The sequence below is a fragment of the Pyrus communis genome, chromosome 10, assembly GCF_963583255.1.
Source record: "Pyrus communis chromosome 10, drPyrComm1.1, whole genome shotgun sequence".
In the NCBI taxonomy this organism is placed as follows: Eukaryota; Viridiplantae; Streptophyta; class Magnoliopsida; order Rosales; family Rosaceae; genus Pyrus; species Pyrus communis.
Window position 1 is genome coordinate 21739149 of NC_084812.1, and position 19917 is coordinate 21759065.

Genomic DNA, 19917 nt, shown 5'->3' on the forward strand with positions numbered 1-19917 from the left:
CCCCCAGTGAGCCTTCATTGGCTCCGTCCATGCCTTCAACCATTCGGTAACAAATACGGGAGCGAAACCTCATGGGAAGCTGGAGAGGAACTACGATCTTGACTCTGAAGAAATTTCAGTAGTTTCCATCCTTTTTTTCTCTTTTGATTATAAAAGATGTTCCTAGTCTACATTAAAAAAAAGCAAAAAAATATAGTGGATTAAAGGAAAAAATCTCTTAACTCCTAGAAGAATTCAACGGTTGCCAATATTTCTAGTAGTTTATTTATTTCCTCGTATAGATCATAGATCACTGTGTAGCCAACATTTTCTTATTTGATTTTGGTGGAGGTATGGATTAAACTTGAAATATTTCTAGTAGTTTATTTATTTCCTCGTATAGATCACTGTGTAGCCAACATTTTCTTATTTGATTTTGGTGGAGATATGGATTAAACTTGAAATGTATTTCAACACTCTGAAAGAGATGTTAATAACTCAATTAGTACCCTACCATTTAAAAAATGAGAATTCTTGGTTTTTCTAAGCCATTACATTTTTCTTTTGCTTTTAATGAATGTCATTCTCCATGATTTCAACGTCGTTCTTCAAATTAACTTGACACATTAGTTGATTTTTCTAAAATTGTTGAGATTTGATTAGTTCAACTTAAATAGTTAGTTGATTTTTCCAAATTGTTGAAATTTCATGCGTTCAACTTTTATACTCCAATCAACATCCTTATCCTTCAAGACGCCTAATGGAATTCCAAAGTCAAAATTTTATTATTCTAGTTGCGAACCTACCACTCTTTTCCCCCAAAAGACTTAAAAGATAATTAAAAAGATTTTTGTTCTATTTTAAGTCTTGCGTCAATGAGTACCCTACTATTTCAAAAATGAGAATTCTTGCTTCTTCTAAACCATTACATTTTTTTTTTTTTTTTTTTTTTGCATTTAATGAATGTTTCACTCCATGATTTCAATGTCCTTCTTCAAATTAATGTGACACAATCAACATGCTCCTAAATAGTTAGTTGATTTTTCAAAATTGTTGAAATTTCATCAGTTCAACTTTTATACCCCATCAACATCCTCATCCTCTGAACGCAAAACAAAATTCCAAATTGGAAAATTCATTATTCCCTGCGAACCTACATTCTCATTTCCCCAAAAGACTTAAAAGTCAATGAATACTCTACAATTTAGAAAATGAGAATTCTTGTTTTCTCTAAATGATAAAAAAAAAAATTTCTTTTAACGGATGCCACACACTAAGATTTTAACATCGTTCTTCACATGAATGTGACACGTCAATCAACATATTGTTAAATAATGAGTTGATTTTTCTATAATTATTGCAATTTGATTTGTTCAACTTTTACACCCGTCAACATCCTCATTCTCCGGAAACCAAACAAAATTCCAAAGTAGAAATTATATTATTCTAGCTGCAAAAATCTGCAACTATCATTTTTCCCAAAAGACTTAAAAATCAACTATATGTTGCAGTCCTAATAGTTTAGGAATGTTATTGTGTAAATCCTATTAAATCTTGGGATATCTTTGTGGGATTCTACCATACCTTATCTTTAGATATTATCCTATTGGAGTATGAAATTTACCTCCCTTACTATTATAAATAAAGACACACCCAAAAGACTGAAAAGTTAATTAAAATATTTTTCTTCTATTTTAAGTCTTGGGTCAATGAGTACCCTACTATTTCGAAAATGAGAATTCTTGCTTCTTCTAAACCATTACATTTTTTTTTTTTTTTTTTTGCATTTAATAAATGTCTCACTCTAGGATTTCAGTGTCATTCTTCAAATTAACGTGACAAATCAATCAGTGTATTCTTAAATGGTTAGTTGATTTTTCAAAATTGTTGAAATTTCATAAGTTCAACTTTTATACCCCATCAATATCCTCATCCTCTGGATGCAAAACAAAATTCCAAAGTGACAAATTCATTATTCCCATTGCAAACCTACAGTCTCGTTTCCCCAAAAAAATTAAAAGTCAACGAATACTCTACGATTTAGAAAATGAGAATTCTTGTTTTCTCTAAATTATTACATTTTTTTTTTCTTTTAGTGGATGTCACACCCTATGATATTAACGTTATTCTTCACATGAATGTGACACATCAATCAACGTACCGTTAAATATTGAGTTGATTTTTTCCAAAATTGTTGCAATTTGATTGTTCAACTTTTACACCCATCAACATCCTCATTCTACGGAAACCAAACAAAATTCCGAAGTAGAAATTATATTATTCTAGCTGCAAATCTGCAACTCTTATTTTCTCCAAAAGACTTAAAAATCAACTATATGTTGCAGTCCTAATAGTTTAGAAATGTGATCATGTAAATCTTATTAAATCATGGGATATCCTTGTGGAATTCTACCATATCTTATCTTTAGATATTATCCTATTAAAGTTGTAATCCTATTGAGGTATGAAATTTATCTTTCTTACTACTATAAATAATCTTAGTAAATTATCAAATTTATTGATAAATGTTATCTTGCTATATTAATAGAATTTAGGTGGTCCCAAGGTTAATGTACGTTATAGGCAAGCACAACATAGAGAAAACTCAAACTTCTCAGTTCTTTAGGCATAAAAAAGTACCTAACCGAACCAGCATCCTATTCTGTACTCAAAGTTTGGTTGAGAAGTCAAATCTCGCACAAACATACAAAATCATTATATAAATACTGTCTGTTAGCAGCCTCTAACAAGGACAATGGCACTAAGAAAGAAACATTTCCCCGGGGAGAATCATGTAATGATATAGTTGAACTATGTTTGATTTTAGCACCAATAATCTGATAGATATTCTTTTGTTGCTACATCACCCATTTACATGACTAATGTTGTAACACTCTTTAAATTTGCTTATAAGTTATATAACCAGACGGAAACAAAAAATTTGCTTATGGAGTTCAATAATGCGGTAGACAAAACAAGATGTAGCTTGATGAAACGACAAATTTGCTCGTGGGTCCAATGGAGAACTCATATGAGTGAAAACTGAAAAGCTAACTGTGCCGCATGCGATTAGGCAAGTGGCTCTATTATTTGCCTTGTACTAGTCAACAAATTTGAATCTATTATAATGATAGTTGTACGCCTTGCAGGCCAATGGTAAGAGCTCACTTCACTTGGACGTCGATATTCTATGGTAATCTACAATAAAAAAAGAAAAAAAATTTACACTCAGAAGCGCTGTGTTGAAAAATAAGATCTTAATTATCAGAACAATCAAATACTTGTTAACAGTTTCATTTCTAGTAGTTTATTTATTTCCTTATATAAATCAATATGTAATCAACAATATCTTATTTGATTTTGGTTGAGGTACGGATTAAACTTGAAACGTATTTCAACATTCTGGAAGAGATGCGACTAGACCAAGCTCTCTAGTTGGTAATGTAACTCATCCTAAAGTGATTATTGTTCAAGAAAAAGTAAATTCTCACTAATAATTCATAGGAATACCTGCTTGGTTTGTGAGCGTTGTAATCTTCTAAAAACTTTTCAATCGTCAATTGACTCTCCTTTTCTTTTCGATTAGACCTATAGACACGATAGGCTGCAACGGCCAGTAGTAATACAACAAATGATCCCAAGGTTGTACCTGAATCAAACAAATCCTTGAGTAAATAATAATATTCCCGACGGTCTAGCTAGACATGAAATAAAATAAAAAACCGTCAGACTACTCACCTACGGCTGCAAATTTCCTTGTTACACCTGAAAAAAGCATCGACAAATTTAGTAATAGTGATGATCTACTGCTCGGACAAATTTAGTAATAGAAGAAAACAAATTACTCTTTGCCTAGTCATTTGAAATTCATATCAAATGCGTTGCATCTAGTTATTTGAAATATGTTCAGTCGGATGCTGACTAGACAAGTAAGCAGCAAGTGCAATAATATAGCAAAATATATGTAAAATAAAACCAAGATTGAAAATATAGGCAGACTTACTAGGTCTGCTCAAGCGAACACATTGAATTTCAGTGTTGGTGTGATTGTACTTGATTCTACACTTGTTGCCCTCTGCCTCACACTCTGTACAATTTGGTTTCTTCCATTTCAAATTAGTACCCTTAAGACCATAATCGTGGATCTGTGGAATCGACAAAACATCGTACATCTTTGTACACGACTCTAGTAGCGGATAGTCCACAGTGGTCTGGGAAGATTCAATGGCATAAACTCTGTAGCCAGGGCCACTAATGCAGGGGACTTCAGTGCTGTATAACTCTCTTTCAACAGGGCGGTGGAGTAAGGTAGCGTTGGAATACATGGATTCTTTTCCAAGCAGAAGAACAAATAAATGTTAATAGTTGATCTACGGGTTTACCCCAAAGACCACGTCACGGAAGCCTAGAAATGCAATTGATCTACGGGTTTACCCCAAAGACCACGTCACGGAAGCCTAGAAAGTATTTACTGTTTTGGTCAATACTTAATTCCACAGCGGAAAGAGAGAGTCATTCCCCTTTACCTTTACATGTGTAAAATTTTTTCTTGTGCTTATATATAAATTATTTGTATTGTTACGCACTTTCTGTGTCAAACCTCGCTGATATTTTTCTCCATGGGGATGAGTGGAAGGTCCTCCTCCTCCTCCTCCTCCTTGTCTATGCGGTTTTTAATTGCAGCTTTTATTGTTTTTAGCTTATCCCCTCAAACCATTTGTAACGCCGCCCGGAAAAAGTGTGCCCCTTCTTCCTGCGGCCATATCCGCAATATAAGCTACCCTTTTCGACTAAGGGGCGATCCGCGCCACTGCGGCGACTCAGGATACACTCTGTCTTGTGAGAACAACAAAACCATACTAAACATATCTTCATCTGGCGATTACTACGTACAGGCAATCAACTACCATAACCAAACAATCCGAATTGTCGATCCAGGCCTTGACAAGAGCAATTGTTCCTCCCTTCCTCTTCATTCTCTGTCTCTTGACTCTCTTCCTTATTTGCGATATCGGTATCGTCCTTCTCGGTATTTCCAAATTCCGACGACACCTGGGAATTGTACGGAAATTGGCACAACAAATTTAACATTTTTCAAGTGTCCGCGTCAAATGAATTCATCTCTTTACGTGGACGCTGCTCCATGTTTTCCTGTTCAATCTGCTTCTACTTCATCTTCGTCGATGTCGTCATCCCAACCAAAATCGTATGGCTATGTCAAGATTGGATATTTAGAGGTAGGGCAGATGAAGGACGGTTGCAGCATAGAGCGAACGACTTATGCCTACTTGTTCGACGGCTACAACGCTTCTTATAAATCCATACACAATTCTCTGGTTTATGGATTTGAGCTTCAATATGCCCCTCATGGTCCCTTTCTCTGCGAAAACCAATTTTGGGGGATTTACAAGTGTTATCCGCACAGCGTTCCAGGTGAGTAGGGAATAAATCTCAATTTTCTTTTTTACTTCATTATCTTCTGTTGTAGGAAATTCATTCCTATAAAATAAATAAAATTAAAATTAAAAGGGAGTTTTAACAAAAAGCCTATAATACTATTCACTTTAACGAAAAACCAAATTTTTACATCAAAAAGTCAATCCTGGTACTATTCACTTTACCCTTTATTTTGTCCTTATCATTAAAAATCAAAGTTTTCAAACCCTTTTTATTAGTTTTCTTAAATTAAAATTGCAGGGCATAGTCATCATTTGTCTCTTTTTTGATCATCTTCAACTAAAAGAGCTAAATAAATAGCTTTGTAAAAAGTTATATTTAAATAAAAATGTTAGGCTAATTTCATATACTATCTTCAATTGAAGAGACTAAACATAGTCATTTAATAATTTATTAGTTTTAAACTTATATTTTAAATTTATTGGTTAATTTAAGTAAACTATTTTTGGATGTTTTTAAAATTACTCATTGAATTTGAATCAATTATTGTAACTAAGGAGTTGAACACCAAAAAAGGTTAAGAAGAGGGCTACATTTGACTAGTATGTCATCTTTTAGCTTGTAGACCATTGGAGATGACGAAATATGTTAGACAAAGAAATAAAAAGTTTGAAAAAAAACAAGTGACCATTTACCACAGTGGTGGAAATGTATTATGCTCTTACATGATGACATGGGTTCGAATTCTGTCAGTGGCTAATCTAACATTTAACTTACTAACGTAAAAAAATAAAAAAATAAATCAAAGTTTGAAATTTTAATTTAAAATCAACGGGTGTGGACCCAAGTATTTTACATTTTTCCCTCTTTGCCACTGCAGGTTTTTTCCGATTGCTATGGGCAATGATTCCAGGTAAGAGATTTATATATGGGAGATTATATGACATTTAATTTATCCTCTATTTCGAGAGTTCTTATATTGCTTTTGAATTGGTTTGACCCTTTGGCTTACACCCCTCCATCAAGAGGTGCTACTTCCTAAAGAACGTGTCTTTTCAATTTGAATTGATATCCAAATATTCAAACATGTTGTGAACTCTAAGAACATTTATAAAGAAGATGTTAAATCTAAAACTTCGAAGTATTTTAACAAAAAAAATATAGTATTTAAGTGTTTGATATGTTGTAGACTGTAGTCATGTAAATGTCTGAAAATAGTATAATATTATATTATAAAATAATAATATATTTTATTTATTATTTATAATCTCTCCTATTTTCACTCTCTCTCCTGTCCCTCATTTTCTCCGCCACTATTCCTCCCTCATCTCAATTCTCGACTTCACTGGATCTTCGAGAGCAACCCCGTCGACAGTGGTCGCATGGCCACCGTCAACATCTCCACCCACACCTTCGAGGCCGGCGCCTCCATTCTCCACTCCAGGAACTTGCACGCTTTGAATTACACCAATCTCCTCAACCTCGTCGTCAAAAGCCCCTCCTCCTCTATTCTGCGCTTCAAATCAAAGCTTCCCTTTGCTGATGAGAGTGTTTCGGTTTCCAATTCACTCCTCATGCTCTTCAGATACGGCTTCTCCCTTTTCAGGATGGACAAGGTTGTTGAGGTATAAAAGTAAATACATAAAAGGTTTGTTTATTGGGTTTTAACTTAGCGTTTTGTTGTTGAATTTGGTAAATTTCTTTGTGTGGTGCAGATAAGATTGTTTGGCATCTTATTAATTTATTGGGTGTTAATTTGGTGAAGTCCTTGCCTATGAGAATCATCAATCCTGCTACTGAAGAAATCATGGTCCTTTTCTCACCCTAAGCATTTCTGTCAATTAAATTAATTTCTGGGTTGTTTTCTAAATTTAATTACTGTTTAATCATCGCATTTGATCGTGTGTAGGATCTAGAAGGAGGAGAGGGATAGTCGTTGGTGCAGTGGTGGTGGTGGTGGTGGTGTTGAGCGGGAGTGGGATGGACGGCGGCGGTCCTAGGGGTCTGATGCGGGGGGAGAACGAGGGAGTAGGAAAGAGATCCTTCCATTTTGTTGCAGGGACAAGGACTCATTTTGAAAAACTAACGAGGGTGTAGGACAGTTTCATTAAACATGCACTGTTGCTCTGCATGTTTTGGAAAAGGGCTAGATTTTCAAAGCTATGTTTTGCTGCATGAGCTTTTAGTCTTTTTGTTCACCCTCAATTTAAAAAAGCTGGTTTTAGAGTGTTTACCAAACACTAAAAAGACCCCAACTTTTTTCTTACCTGCATTTTTTTTTTATAATTTCAGCTGTACCAAACTGGTACTAAGAGCCCCAGACTTTCTTTAATTACACTATATTTTTGTTACACCTTACAAGAGTGGTATTTAATCAATCACATAAACATGTACCTAACAAATAATATAGTGCATCCTCTATGGATATGAAAAACTGCAACAAATTTCAATGTTAATCCAGGTGTGCGTACGTAACTACCTCCAGGGTATATGTATGATGGCATATCTATGATGGCTTAACAGAAATTTTTATCTATAATAATGCTTTGCACTTCGAAAGCTAGCTAGTTATTTCTCTTTGATTTTGTTAATATATCTTCTTGTATTTCTTGGGTATTTAATGTTCTTCGCAATATTCACTTTGCAAAGTTCAAGCTCTAATCAAGTTTGTTTTACTCTTCGTTCTGTTCTAAACGCAGGTGTTACATTTTGTATACTCTATTATTTCGGTAAGAGCTTTGCTGATATATATGATATCCAATATTGAGCATATACTTTGATCCAAGGCAACAAGTCAATTTCGTTTCTCATGATGTTTTTTGTGATTTACTCCAATGTTCAGGACTATTTGCTGGGGCAAAATTTCTATTTGGGGCACCATTCGTGACTGTGTTTTTGATCTATACATGGAAAAGAAGACATTTGTCAATGTACAACTCCATAGAAGAATTTTTGCATGGTGAAAAGAATTTATTGCCAATAAGGTATTCGTACTCGAACATCAAGAAGATGTCTAACAAATTTAAAGAAAAACTTGGTGAAGGAGGGTATGGATCAGTATTCAAAGCAAGGTTACGGAGTGGACGTTTTGGGGCAATTAAGATGTTGGATAAGCCCAAAGGCAATGGACAAGATTTCATCAGCGAGGTAAATACTATTGGGAGGATTCACCATGTTAATGTGGTTCAGCTTGTTGGTTATTGTGTTGAAGGAACAAAGCGTGCTTTGGTATATGACTTCATGCTCAACGGATCTCTTGATAAATACATTTATTGCAAAGAAGGAAGTATCCCATTAAGTTGCAAGACAACGTACGAGATTGCACTTGGAGTGGCCCGAGGGATCAAATATCTACATGACGGTTGTGACATGCAAATTTTACATTTTGACATCAAGCCTCACAATATTCTTCTTGATGAGAATTTCGTACCAAAGATTTCTGACTTTGGGCTGGCAAAATTATACCCGGTAGATAATAGCATTGTGTCTCTAACAGCAGCAAGGGGTACAATGGGATACATGGCTCCGGAGCTATTCTACAAGAATATTGGCGGTGTTTCATTTAAAGCCGATGTTTATAGTTTTGGAATGTTGTTGATGGAAATGGCAAGCCGAAGGAAGAATTTGAATGCATTGGCAGAGCATTTAAGCCAACTTTACTTCCCGTCATGGGTTTACAATCAATATAATGAAGGAAAGGACTTCGAGGTGGGAGAAGTTGGAGAGGAGGAAAAACCATTAATAAGAAAAATGATTATAACCGCCTTGTGGTGCATACAATTGAAGCCAAGCGATCGACCTTCAATGAAGGATGTCCTGCAGATGCTCGAGGGAGATGTTGAATTACTTCGAATGCCTCCGGAGCTTCGTCTATATCCACAAGAGATGCCTTTAGGTGCTCCTAATGATAATCTGAATCCAGCATATTCCAAGGTGGAGTTAACATCTTCTTTGACGGGTAGGTGAAGACACGCAACTAGCATGGACTCTGTCAGTTTGAATCTCAATGCAATGTTTCTGGTTTTGTAGTAGTACTGTGTGCATGTACATTGAATGTTAAAACTCCCTTTCAGTGATGTTAAATATGTTGTTTAGTACAACATATTTTCATGATTCCAGGGATAAATAACATATTTCATGAAGGACATGTTGTATGATTCATGAAGACGATATTTTCTAATTTTTGTTCCAAGAAATTATTAGTTGTGATGATTGTTCGCTCGTGCTGGTAATTCTGGTTCTCATGGGCTCATGCCGGCTGCTCTTACGTATCTCCGGTTGTTATTTGTGGAGGGAGGGACCTCCCTAGTCAATATCGAAAACTTTTTTTTTCTTGTGAGTACAACTATATATTTACACTAAAGGGGAGGGGGTTCGACTAAGCCATATAATGGACAATCTAATTTGGTATCAAATTTGCATCTACGAGATTCGAACTTAATGTCTCTCATTTATAAGTGAAGAGGAATATCACCATATGTAGTACTGAGAGGCAATATTTGAAACCTTTTAGTTTGCCAAGTCATTTCTTGGTTAGAAGTTTTTTAAGAAAGTTGAGGTCTCACCCCAAAACCAATTGGCAATATAAGAGTAGTCTAATTACTTATAAGCGTATGAGAGTAGTCTAATTACTTATAAGCACATGTAAGGTCCTTTCTTTCTCCGACGTGGAATTCACTTTCAAAAAAATTTATGTCTGACAATCCCTCCTTTTCTATTTGAAATGCTGCCTGCTCTGTACTGTGCAACCAGTTTTATAGCTTTGGTGGAGGACTCAGCCTCCTCATTATAATTTCCTAAGATTCTTGAACGTAATGTCTATCACTTGCTGGAGCATCATTGTAATTGTAAGCCAAATGGAAGATTTGTTGATCACATCCTTGGTGAAGATATTCAATTCCTTTGGCAAATGGCTAGATCTTGCAGCTTATCCCAACCAAGAAATTTGTTGTTATTGTCTGCTGATGAAATGAAATCATGCAGTGATCTAATGAACCGCAGCTCGTCTAAATCCATCAACGCAGAAGCCAACCAAGGGAAGCATGGTTGATATGACCCATTGTTCCCCCTTTATTTATGAACTCTTCTCGATCTCCCCTTCCAATTGTATAATATAATATGGTTTACCGTCTCGTATTTCAGTCACAAGCGAGATAATTAATCTCAATTCAAACTTAGCGATTAATATAGTGATATTTTTTTGTTACATGATCAGGATTTTTCAGCTTGGAGAGACAGTAAGAAGTTTGCCACACTGCCATAACACGTTTCACCTGCCTTGTATAGATAAGTGGCTCCTCAGGCATGCCTCATGCCCTCTCTGCATAAGGGATTTGTGAATATGATGATCTTCTTGTAGATTACCAAATGAGTAAAAAGTTCATTTATTGATTATACAAATTTTTATCCTTTCATTTGTATTGGTATTAACCAGACTGCTCCAGTAGCTGCACGTTGGTTCATTGGAACTGATTATTTTGGTTTTGGCACAATCTGAAATTTAATGTGGTCGTATGTGACACTAATAACACACTATTTTTGAAACCGAAAACCAAAATAATTCACACTATTTCTAGAACTTCAACGAAGTACTCCTCACTATTTTTGAAATTCAATCAAAATAATCATTGGGAACTACAACAAAATAACCCCCACTATTTCTGCAATTGAACCCAAATAACCCACATTATTTCTACAACATCAAAATAACTCACATTATTTCTTAAACTGAACCTGAATAACCTATACTGTGACATCCCATCCCGGAAATATCGAAACGTACATTTGAAATTACAATTTTACCCCTAGTTCGTTACTTTACGTGTAGTTTTGCGTTGTGTGGTGTTGTAGGACCACACACACACTCATACACCCGTCTCACTCTCCCGTGTTTTCCTCTCCCTTTGTTTCTTTTCTGTCATTTCTCTCTCTCTCTCCCAAGCTCCGTTCTTCCTTCTTCTTTCTTCAAAAAACGTACGGACGACACACAAATCACCCAAACCTTGATGGATCGAAGGAACTAAGGACACCATCGGACTCGTGAAGCTCGTACGAGTACAACCATACCATTTTCAGGTGAGAAATCCTTCGTTTTCGCGTCGATTCGAGGTAATCCGTTTTGAACACTGTTCATGCGAATTTAATCTAGCTTGTTTTTGGGATTTTGAAGCTCATAGATGTCTTAGTGAGGTCCCAAGGAGCCTCGGAGTACTTCGTTGGAGAAGTTTGGACGTCGGGATCATCGTGGTCAAAGTTGGCCGGAGCTTTCGGGGGTTTTCCGGCGAAACCACGGCGAGTTAGGGGTCAAGGCAGGTATGGATGTGTTCGTCTCGTCAATACCTTCATTTTGATATATAGTACGTCGAAAATGGTTAAGAAATGAAGAAGTTATGACACTTTGAAATTTACCCAGAAATTCCGGCAAAACACTATTTCCGGCGAAACCAGTCCGGCGACGCGAGGAAGAAGACGCGCGCGTGGGCAGCGCGTGAACAGGGCGCGTGGGGGCGCGTGAGAGCTCCAAATTGAGTTCTGAAAATTGTCACGCGTTCGTGACGTCGTGTAGATCACCGTGGTATATTCATACACCCAAATTGAGCAACGTATGAGAAAGTTATGGACGAATGTTTGGTGTATGTGCGTTAAATAATGTCAATTTGGTTACTTTTTGTATAGGTGAAAATTATACAAAAGAAGAATGTAACCAATCTAGGGGAGGCTCAGGGACCTACGAGACGTCGATGTGATATGTGAGTGGGCAGTTATTTTTCAGTATATATATATACGTATGCTTGACGTATTTTAAAAGAAATACGAATTAATTATCCTGTCATATATGCATCATATTTTAATATGTGCATTACCATAATTATGCATACTGTTGCATGGTGCTGAGGAGGCCCAGGTAAGCTACATTTGAAATACATTTGATATACGTATGAAATACATCATCACATGCATTAGTAGTGGCATACATTTATATATGTGTATTTGGTGCTGTGGACGCACAGGTAAGTGCCAGGTAAGTGGTATTCATGTTTGTATTCAGTAGTAGCTTGAGCATTTATTGAGCGTGGAGCTCCATTGATGTGAATTACGCTTGAGCATTTATTGAGCATGGAGCTCTATTGATGTGAATTACGCTTGAGCATTTATTGAGCGTGGAGCTCTATTGATGTGAATTATGCTTGAGCATTTATTGAGCGTGGAGCTCTATTGATGTGAATTACGCTTGAGCATTTATTGAGCGTGGAGCTCTATTGATGTGAATTATGCTTGAGCATTTATTGAGCGTGGAGCTCTATTGATGTGAATTACGCTTGAGCATTTATTGAGCGTGGAGCTCTATTGATGTGAATTACGCTTGAGCATTTATTGAGCGTGGAGCTCTATCTACAGCCGTACAGGTCACGTTAGGTGACTCCCGGCTGCTAGATTATATGTTATTGATGTGAATTACGCTTGAGCATTTATTGAGCATGGAGCTCTATTGATGTGAATTACGCTTGAGCATTTATATTTGATTATGAGATTCTGTTATGGCATATTGTGGAGCATGAATGGCATACTATAAGAGCATGATTGACATATTTATACATACGTATATATGTTTATTTTCTGGGAAACTATATTTGTTTTACGGCGAGGGGTTAGTATATTCAAAGAAAGAAAAGAAGGTTTTGAATACGTACGTTTTGCTGACCCACTCAACTTTGTTTTGCGCCCCTCCAGGTTCAAGAATTGCAAAGGTGTGGTGACTACGAGGAAATTCAACGGTGTTCTGACAGAATGGACCAAATAAGGACTCACCTTCGGGTGTTTCATTTTAGAAGTTGTATATTTTAAAGCTTCCGAACTGTGCAAATGGTTACGTCACTCTCACGTGACGGCCAGCATGCCCTCCTTCGGGACGGGGTGTGTCAAGTTGGTATCAGAGCCTAAGTTTCAATCTTGGACATCTTGAGAAGTTCTAGTGAATTCTGTCAGAACTACACCGCCTCGTAGCAAACCATGTAGTTAGAGGAATTTAGTCTCCCTGATTTAGCTGTTAAGGGAAACTATTATTTTGGTGATTCAGTATATTATCTAAAAGGGATATTTTAAGATGGGTTATGCGTTGAATTTGAATCACCTTATAGAAAAATGATGAACCTGAGGGAGCAAAGTGATGGATTAACCAATTGGAAAAGATGTTTTAGATTATGCAAGTCAAAGGAATCTTCCTTTTGACAGAAGGGTTGAGACGACTACCTGGTTTGAGTTATGAACTTGTATCCTGGTGGAAACAGGAGTATAATTCGTTGTCACCAAAGGAAACAGCCGATTGAGAATTGTTTAAGGATTTGTTTAAAGAAAAGAATTATTTCCTTTGGCATCTTATGATGGTAGAAAGCAAGAGTTTGCAAATGTGAGACAAGGAAAGCTGACGATCAATGAGTATTATAGAAAGTTCTCAGACTTGCCTCGTCCCATTTGAATATTGCTGCTATTTTGATTGAAGTGTTATATTGTTTTAGGCTGGGTGGCATAAGGCAGTGGTATTTTGGGTGACCACTATCCATTGTAATTCTTATCAGGAGTATACAAGATGTTGTTGAGCCTTAAGGACTCTGAGATTATGTTCAGCGAAAGTAAAGAAGAATGATGAAAGAATGGGAATCAAAAGAGGACGATAAAGTTAATGATTCGTCATATCAAAAATATGGAAAGATTCAGAGCTTCAAGAGAAGTGAAGCTAGAGCTAATTCTTCCAACTGAGGTTTTAATGCCATTGGTCAAAGTCAAAGTGATAGACTTACTGGAAATTCCAGATTCAGAGTCAAGGTGACTCGAGTAAGGGAAATGTACCTTGTGCAGCAGGTACAAGACTAAACACTTTGGAAAGTGTAGAATCAGTGAATGTGTTTGTATAGACAGAAGGGATATAGAGTTATGAATTGTCCCTAGAATTAGTTATTACCCGACAGTTTCCTTGATACCACCAATATCAGTCCAGCAGGTGTTTGGATCATTAGTTTGGGTTATATGAATTGTGGGTGCCAAGATGTTTGATAAGTTGAATGTTCAGCCGAACAGACCACGAAAGGTGGATCCGGTTGACACATGAGGAATTGATGAGTAAGTTGTACAGGTTACTATAGGTAACTCCGGCTAATATGCTAGCATAACTAGTTGAGCTAGAGAATCAGCCGTACAAGTCATTCTAGTTGACTCTGGCTGATGTATTTCGTATTATGAATGATGTTGCCAAAGAAAGTGATGATGGAGCATGATTGAGGTGGTTATATGTAATTATCTTTGTGTGGAATAAGATGGAAATGTAACACCTTCAGGAATTGTTGCTTACTTATCGAGACAACAGTGATTTATCTGTATTGCGGGCTGCAGACCGTAATATTTATAACTTATTTGTTGGATTTGTTAAGCAAGTAAACAAGTAGGTTATCTACATGAGTGGGTGTTATTCAAGGTGTTCAATAAGGGTGAAAGTTAAAGTTATACCAATGAATTTTATTTTGTGGGATATCGAAGAGCTGAGAGTGATTTTAGGCACAGTTTAATGGCGTTAAATCATGACAAGATGGATTACTACGGGAACTTAGTTACTTTCCATCGATTTGATTGACTAGAGATTACTTTTGTAAGTATGCAAAGTGGAGTGAGGCAGGCCGTTATTTATGCTGTGAGAGCAAAGAGATTATTATCAAAAGGCTGCCAAGGATATTTATATCATGTGGTGCTAAGTGATGTCACTTCTAGTAGTGTGGAAGAAGTGGGAGTAGTCAAACATTTACCTGACGTTTTCCCTGAGAATTTACCTGGATTGCCACCAGTCAAAGATGTAGAGTTCACTATGGATTTGTCTCCAGGTACAAACCATATATTATAGAATGTGCCTTTTGAACTAAGAGAATTGGAAATTGGTTGATAAAGGTTTTTATTCAACCTAGTACATTACGTTGGGGGAACCCCAGTTTATTGGTGAGAAAGAAAATGGACTTTAAAGACTATCCATTGATTATAGACCATGGAATCGGGTAACGATTGAGAACCGTGATCCATGATGGTGTACTGATATTTAATGAATCAGCTCAGAAGTATTTGTGTATTTTCTAAGTTTGACTTGAGGTCTGGATATTATTAGTTGAAGATTATCGGTGAGGATGCCCTTATGATAACTTTCAGGACTCGTTAAGGTCATTTCAAGTTTTGGTGATGCCATTCGGAGTGACGAATGCATCTACTACTTTATGAATTTGACGAATAAAGTATTCCAATGATATCTAGACCGATTTGTTGTTGTTGCTATTGAAAGGGTTGATAAGACTAGAGCAAAGTATGCTAAACATCTTAAATTGGTATTGCAAAGATCGAAGGAACGTCGATTGTATGCTAAGTTTAGCAAATGCCAATGTTGGATGAATCAAGTAGTATTTTTGAGATATGTTACATCTGCTTCAGGTATTCAAGTGAATTCATAAAAGGTAGCAGAAATTGAGAATTTAGAACAACCACGAATCGTGATTGGAATTCGGAGTTATCCTAGCTTAACAAGCTATCATGGACGGTTCGTGAAAGATTTTTCAGTCATTGCTTTGTCATTGACGAGATGGTTGAGAAAAGAGGTTACGTATGAGTGGGAAGGAAATTGTGAGTAAAGGATTCAACAACTGAAGCATTTCCTCACTCATGCACGTAATTTAGTATTCCCAGAGAATAGTGGTAATCATAAATTTTTAGTGATGTTTCTTGAATGGTATTGGATGCATGTTGATGCAAATGTTAGGGTGATTACATACGTTTCACGACAAAAGGAACCTCGTGAAATGAATTACCCTACTGGTGATTTGGAAGTCATGATTACCATTCTTGCTGTGAAGTTATGAAGACATTATATTTGGTAAGAATGCAAGATTTTTACGAATCAAAAAAAAAAGTCTCCAATATCCATTACTTGGAAGGATTTTGATATAAGGCAGCGAAGGTGGATTGAATTGTTTAATGAACATGATTGTACGACCAGGGTGATCGTAAAATTGTTCTAGCTGATGCACTTGGTGAAAAGACGGTGATAAGAGTTGATGTCTGGCACGCTTGCCAAGATTGTCTTCTTGTGGATTGGAAATCAACTGAAGTAAAGTTGAGAATGGAAGATTGAGAAGAAGTTGTAATTACTAATTTTCAAGTTAAGTCTTTTTAGTAAGGTCGTACTCAAGACTCAAATGGTTAACGAAGAAAATTAAGAATTAACCAAGGTAAAGAAAGAAGGGAAAAAGAAAGATTGCTGAGTTCGAGAATAGGATGGTTAGGATTGAACTTGAAGTGATAGTTGATCAATGTACCAAGTTAGTACATTTATTCCAGTGTTGAGTAACAACCACAGTACAACAGTACTTATATGTTTTATGGAGAAGAGATTTGGGTTACGGAACTGCTGAGTTTCTTAAGTATGTTGGTTGCACAGTTTCCAAAGTAACGCCATAAGGACCATGAAATGTGTCGATTTTTGTTGAATTGTGGAAGAAATACTTCTGGATAGAGAAGATTCGATCACGAAAGAGTTTTGGTAGGCCCTGAAACTATGGATGAGTCTTCTCAAAGTATTCAGGTGATTAAGTTTAACCTGAGAGTAGCCAGGAATGGCAAAAGAGATTAATAGTTGAACATGTCACTAATCGAGTGTTTAACGTAGATGATCTTATAATTTTGAAGTTTTCACTTTAGAAAAGTATGTTTCGGCTTGGAAAGGAAAGCAAATTAAGTCCTAATTACATCGGACTTTATGTGATCATCGAAGAGTAGGTAAAGTTGCATACAAGTGGTGATGTCTTCAAAATTGGCTAAGGTGCATAATGTATTATATTTCGATGCGTTGTCACTAGGTGGCAGATTCGTCACATGGAGTTCCGGTGCAACTATTGAGAATTAATCCGGATTAGACTGGTTGAGGAACCAAGGACGACTTTGGATTGGAAAAAGAATGTATTGAGAATTAAGACAGTGTAATTGGTGAAAGTTTTGTGGAGGAATCCTTCAGTCGAGGAAGCTACATGGGAGACAGAAGAACGAATGAGGGATTTGTATCCTAGATTGTTCTTCGATCACTAGGGGTTATATGTGGTTGTTTTGAATTTCGGGACGAAATTCTATTAAGGTGGGTAGGTTGTGACATCCCGTCCCGGAAATATCGAAACGTACATTTGAAATTACAATTTTACCCCTAGTTCGTTACTTTACGTGTAGTTTTGCGTTGTGTGGTGTTGTAGGACCACACACACACTCATACACCCGTCTCACTCTCCCGTGTTTTCCTCTCCCTTTGTTTCTTTTCTGTCATTTCTCTCTCTCTCTCCCAAGCTCCGTTCTTCCTTCTTCTTTCTTCAAAAAACGTACGGACGACACACAAATCACCCAAACCTTGATGGATCGAAGGAACTAAGGACACCATCGGACTCGTGAAGCTCGTACGAGTACAACCATACCATTTTCAGGTGAGAAATCCTTCGTTTTCGCGTCGATTCGAGGTAATCCGTTTTGAACACTGTTCATGCGAATTTAATCTAGCTTGTTTTTGGGATTTTGAAGCTCATAGATGTCTTAGTGAGGTCCCAAGGAGCCTCGGAGTACTTCGTTGGAGAAGTTTGGACGTCGGGATCATCGTGGTCAAAGTTGGCCGGAGCTTTCGGGGGTTTTCCGGCGAAACCACGGCGAGTTAGGGGTCAAGGCAGGTATGGATGTGTTCGTCTCGTCAATACCTTCATTTTGATATATAGTACGTCGAAAATGGTTAAGAAATGAAGAAGTTATGACACTTTGAAATTTACCCAGAAATTCCGGCAAAACACTATTTCCGGCGAAACCAGTCCGGCGACGCGAGGAAGAAGACGCGCGCGTGGGCAGCGCGTGAACAGGGCGCGTGGGGGCGCGTGAGAGCTCCAAATTGAGTTCTGAAAATTGTCACGCGTTCGTGACGTCGTGTAGATCACCGTGGTATATTCATACACCCAAATTGAGCAACGTATGAGAAAGTTATGGACGAATGTTTGGTGTATGTGCGTTAAATAATGTCAATTTGGTTACTTTTTGTATAGGTGAAAATTATACAAAAGAAGAATGTAACCAATCTAGGGGAGGCTCAGGGACCTACGAGACGTCGATGTGATATGTGAGTGGGCAGTTATTTTTCAGTATATATATATACGTATGCTTGACGTATTTTAAAAGAAATACGAATTAATTATCCTGTCATATATGCATCATATTTTAATATGTGCATTACCATAATTATGCATACTGTTGCATGGTGCTGAGGAGGCCCAGGTAAGCTACATTTGAAATACATTTGATATACGTATGAAATACATCATCACATGCATTAGTAGTGGCATACATTTATATATGTGTATTTGGTGCTGTGGACGCACAGGTAAGTGCCAGGTAAGTGGTATTCATGTTTGTATTCAGTAGTAGCTTGAGCATTTATTGAGCGTGGAGCTCCATTGATGTGAATTACGCTTGAGCATTTATTGAGCATGGAGCTCTATTGATGTGAATTACGCTTGAGCATTTATTGAGCGTGGAGCTCTATTGATGTGAATTATGCTTGAGCATTTATTGAGCGTGGAGCTCTATTGATGTGAATTACGCTTGAGCATTTATTGAGCGTGGAGCTCTATTGATGTGAATTATGCTTGAGCATTTATTGAGCGTGGAGCTCTATTGATGTGAATTACGCTTGAGCATTTATTGAGCGTGGAGCTCTATTGATGTGAATTACGCTTGAGCATTTATTGAGCGTGGAGCTCTATCTACAGCCGTACAGGTCACGTTAGGTGACTCCCGGCTGCTAGATTATATGTTATTGATGTGAATTACGCTTGAGCATTTATTGAGCATGGAGCTCTATTGATGTGAATTACGCTTGAGCATTTATATTTGATTATGAGATTCTGTTATGGCATATTGTGGAGCATGAATGGCATACTATAAGAGCATGATTGACATATTTATACATACGTATATATGTTTATTTTCTGGGAAACTATATTTGTTTTACGGCGAGGGGTTAGTATATTCAAAGAAAGAAAAGAAGGTTTTGAATACGTACGTTTTGCTGACCCACTCAACTTTGTTTTGCGCCCCTCCAGGTTCAAGAATTGCAAAGGTGTGGTGACTACGAGGAAATTCAACGGTGTTCTGACAGAATGGACCAAATAAGGACTCACCTTCGGGTGTTTCATTTTAGAAGTTGTATATTTTAAAGCTTCCGAACTGTGCAAATGGTTACGTCACTCTCACGTGACGGCCAGCATGCCCTCCTTCGGGACGGGGTGTGTCATATACTATTTCTGGAATGCAACAAAATAAATACTATTTCTGAAACTACAGCAAAATAACAAATATTATTTCTAAAACTAAATTACATAACCCACATTATTTTTAAAACTATAGTAAAATTACCCACACTATTTATAAAACAAAACCAAAATAACCACAATATTTGTGGAATTACAACAAAATTATCCACAATATTTCTGAAAA

General features: G+C 36.9%; 1 protein-coding gene and 1 long non-coding RNA gene across 2 annotated transcripts; one reads left to right on the forward strand and one right to left on the reverse strand.

Moving 5' to 3' along the window:
- Nucleotides 1–3491: 3491 nt before the first annotated feature.
- Nucleotides 3492–4270, reverse strand: LOC137748491 (uncharacterized). Its single transcript, XR_011070069.1, has 3 exons — nt 3983–4270; nt 3718–3744; nt 3492–3628 (listed from the first exon to the last, which is right to left on the reverse strand). It is a non-coding gene; the product is annotated as an uncharacterized lncRNA (long non-coding RNA).
- A 241-nt stretch (nt 4271–4511) lies between these two features.
- Nucleotides 4512–9632, forward strand: LOC137746563 (LEAF RUST 10 DISEASE-RESISTANCE LOCUS RECEPTOR-LIKE PROTEIN KINASE-like 2.1). Its single transcript, XM_068486582.1, has 4 exons — nt 4512–5412; nt 6257–6277; nt 8037–8075; nt 8171–9632. The coding sequence occupies exons 1-4, from the start codon at nt 4599–4601 to the stop codon at nt 9340–9342; spliced, it is 2046 nt and encodes a 681-aa protein (XP_068342683.1). The 5' UTR covers nt 4512–4598; the 3' UTR covers nt 9343–9632.
- The last annotated feature ends 10285 nt before the right edge of the window (nt 9633–19917 follow it).

What these genes read in the sequence shown, in the direction of transcription:
- LOC137746563 (XM_068486582.1), top strand. Translation starts at nt 4,599, where the DNA reads ATGGGGATGAGTGGAAGGTCCTCCTCCTCCTCCTCCTCCTTGTCTATG. An exon ending in TTATCCGCACAGCGTTCCAG is followed by an intron (nt 5,413 to 6,256) that starts GTGAGTAGGGAA and finishes TTGCCACTGCAG; the next exon opens with GTTTTTTCCGATTGCTATGG. An exon ending in TCGTTCTGTTCTAAACGCAG is followed by an intron (nt 8,076 to 8,170) that starts GTGTTACATTTT and finishes CAAGGCAACAAG; the next exon opens with TCAATTTCGTTTCTCATGAT.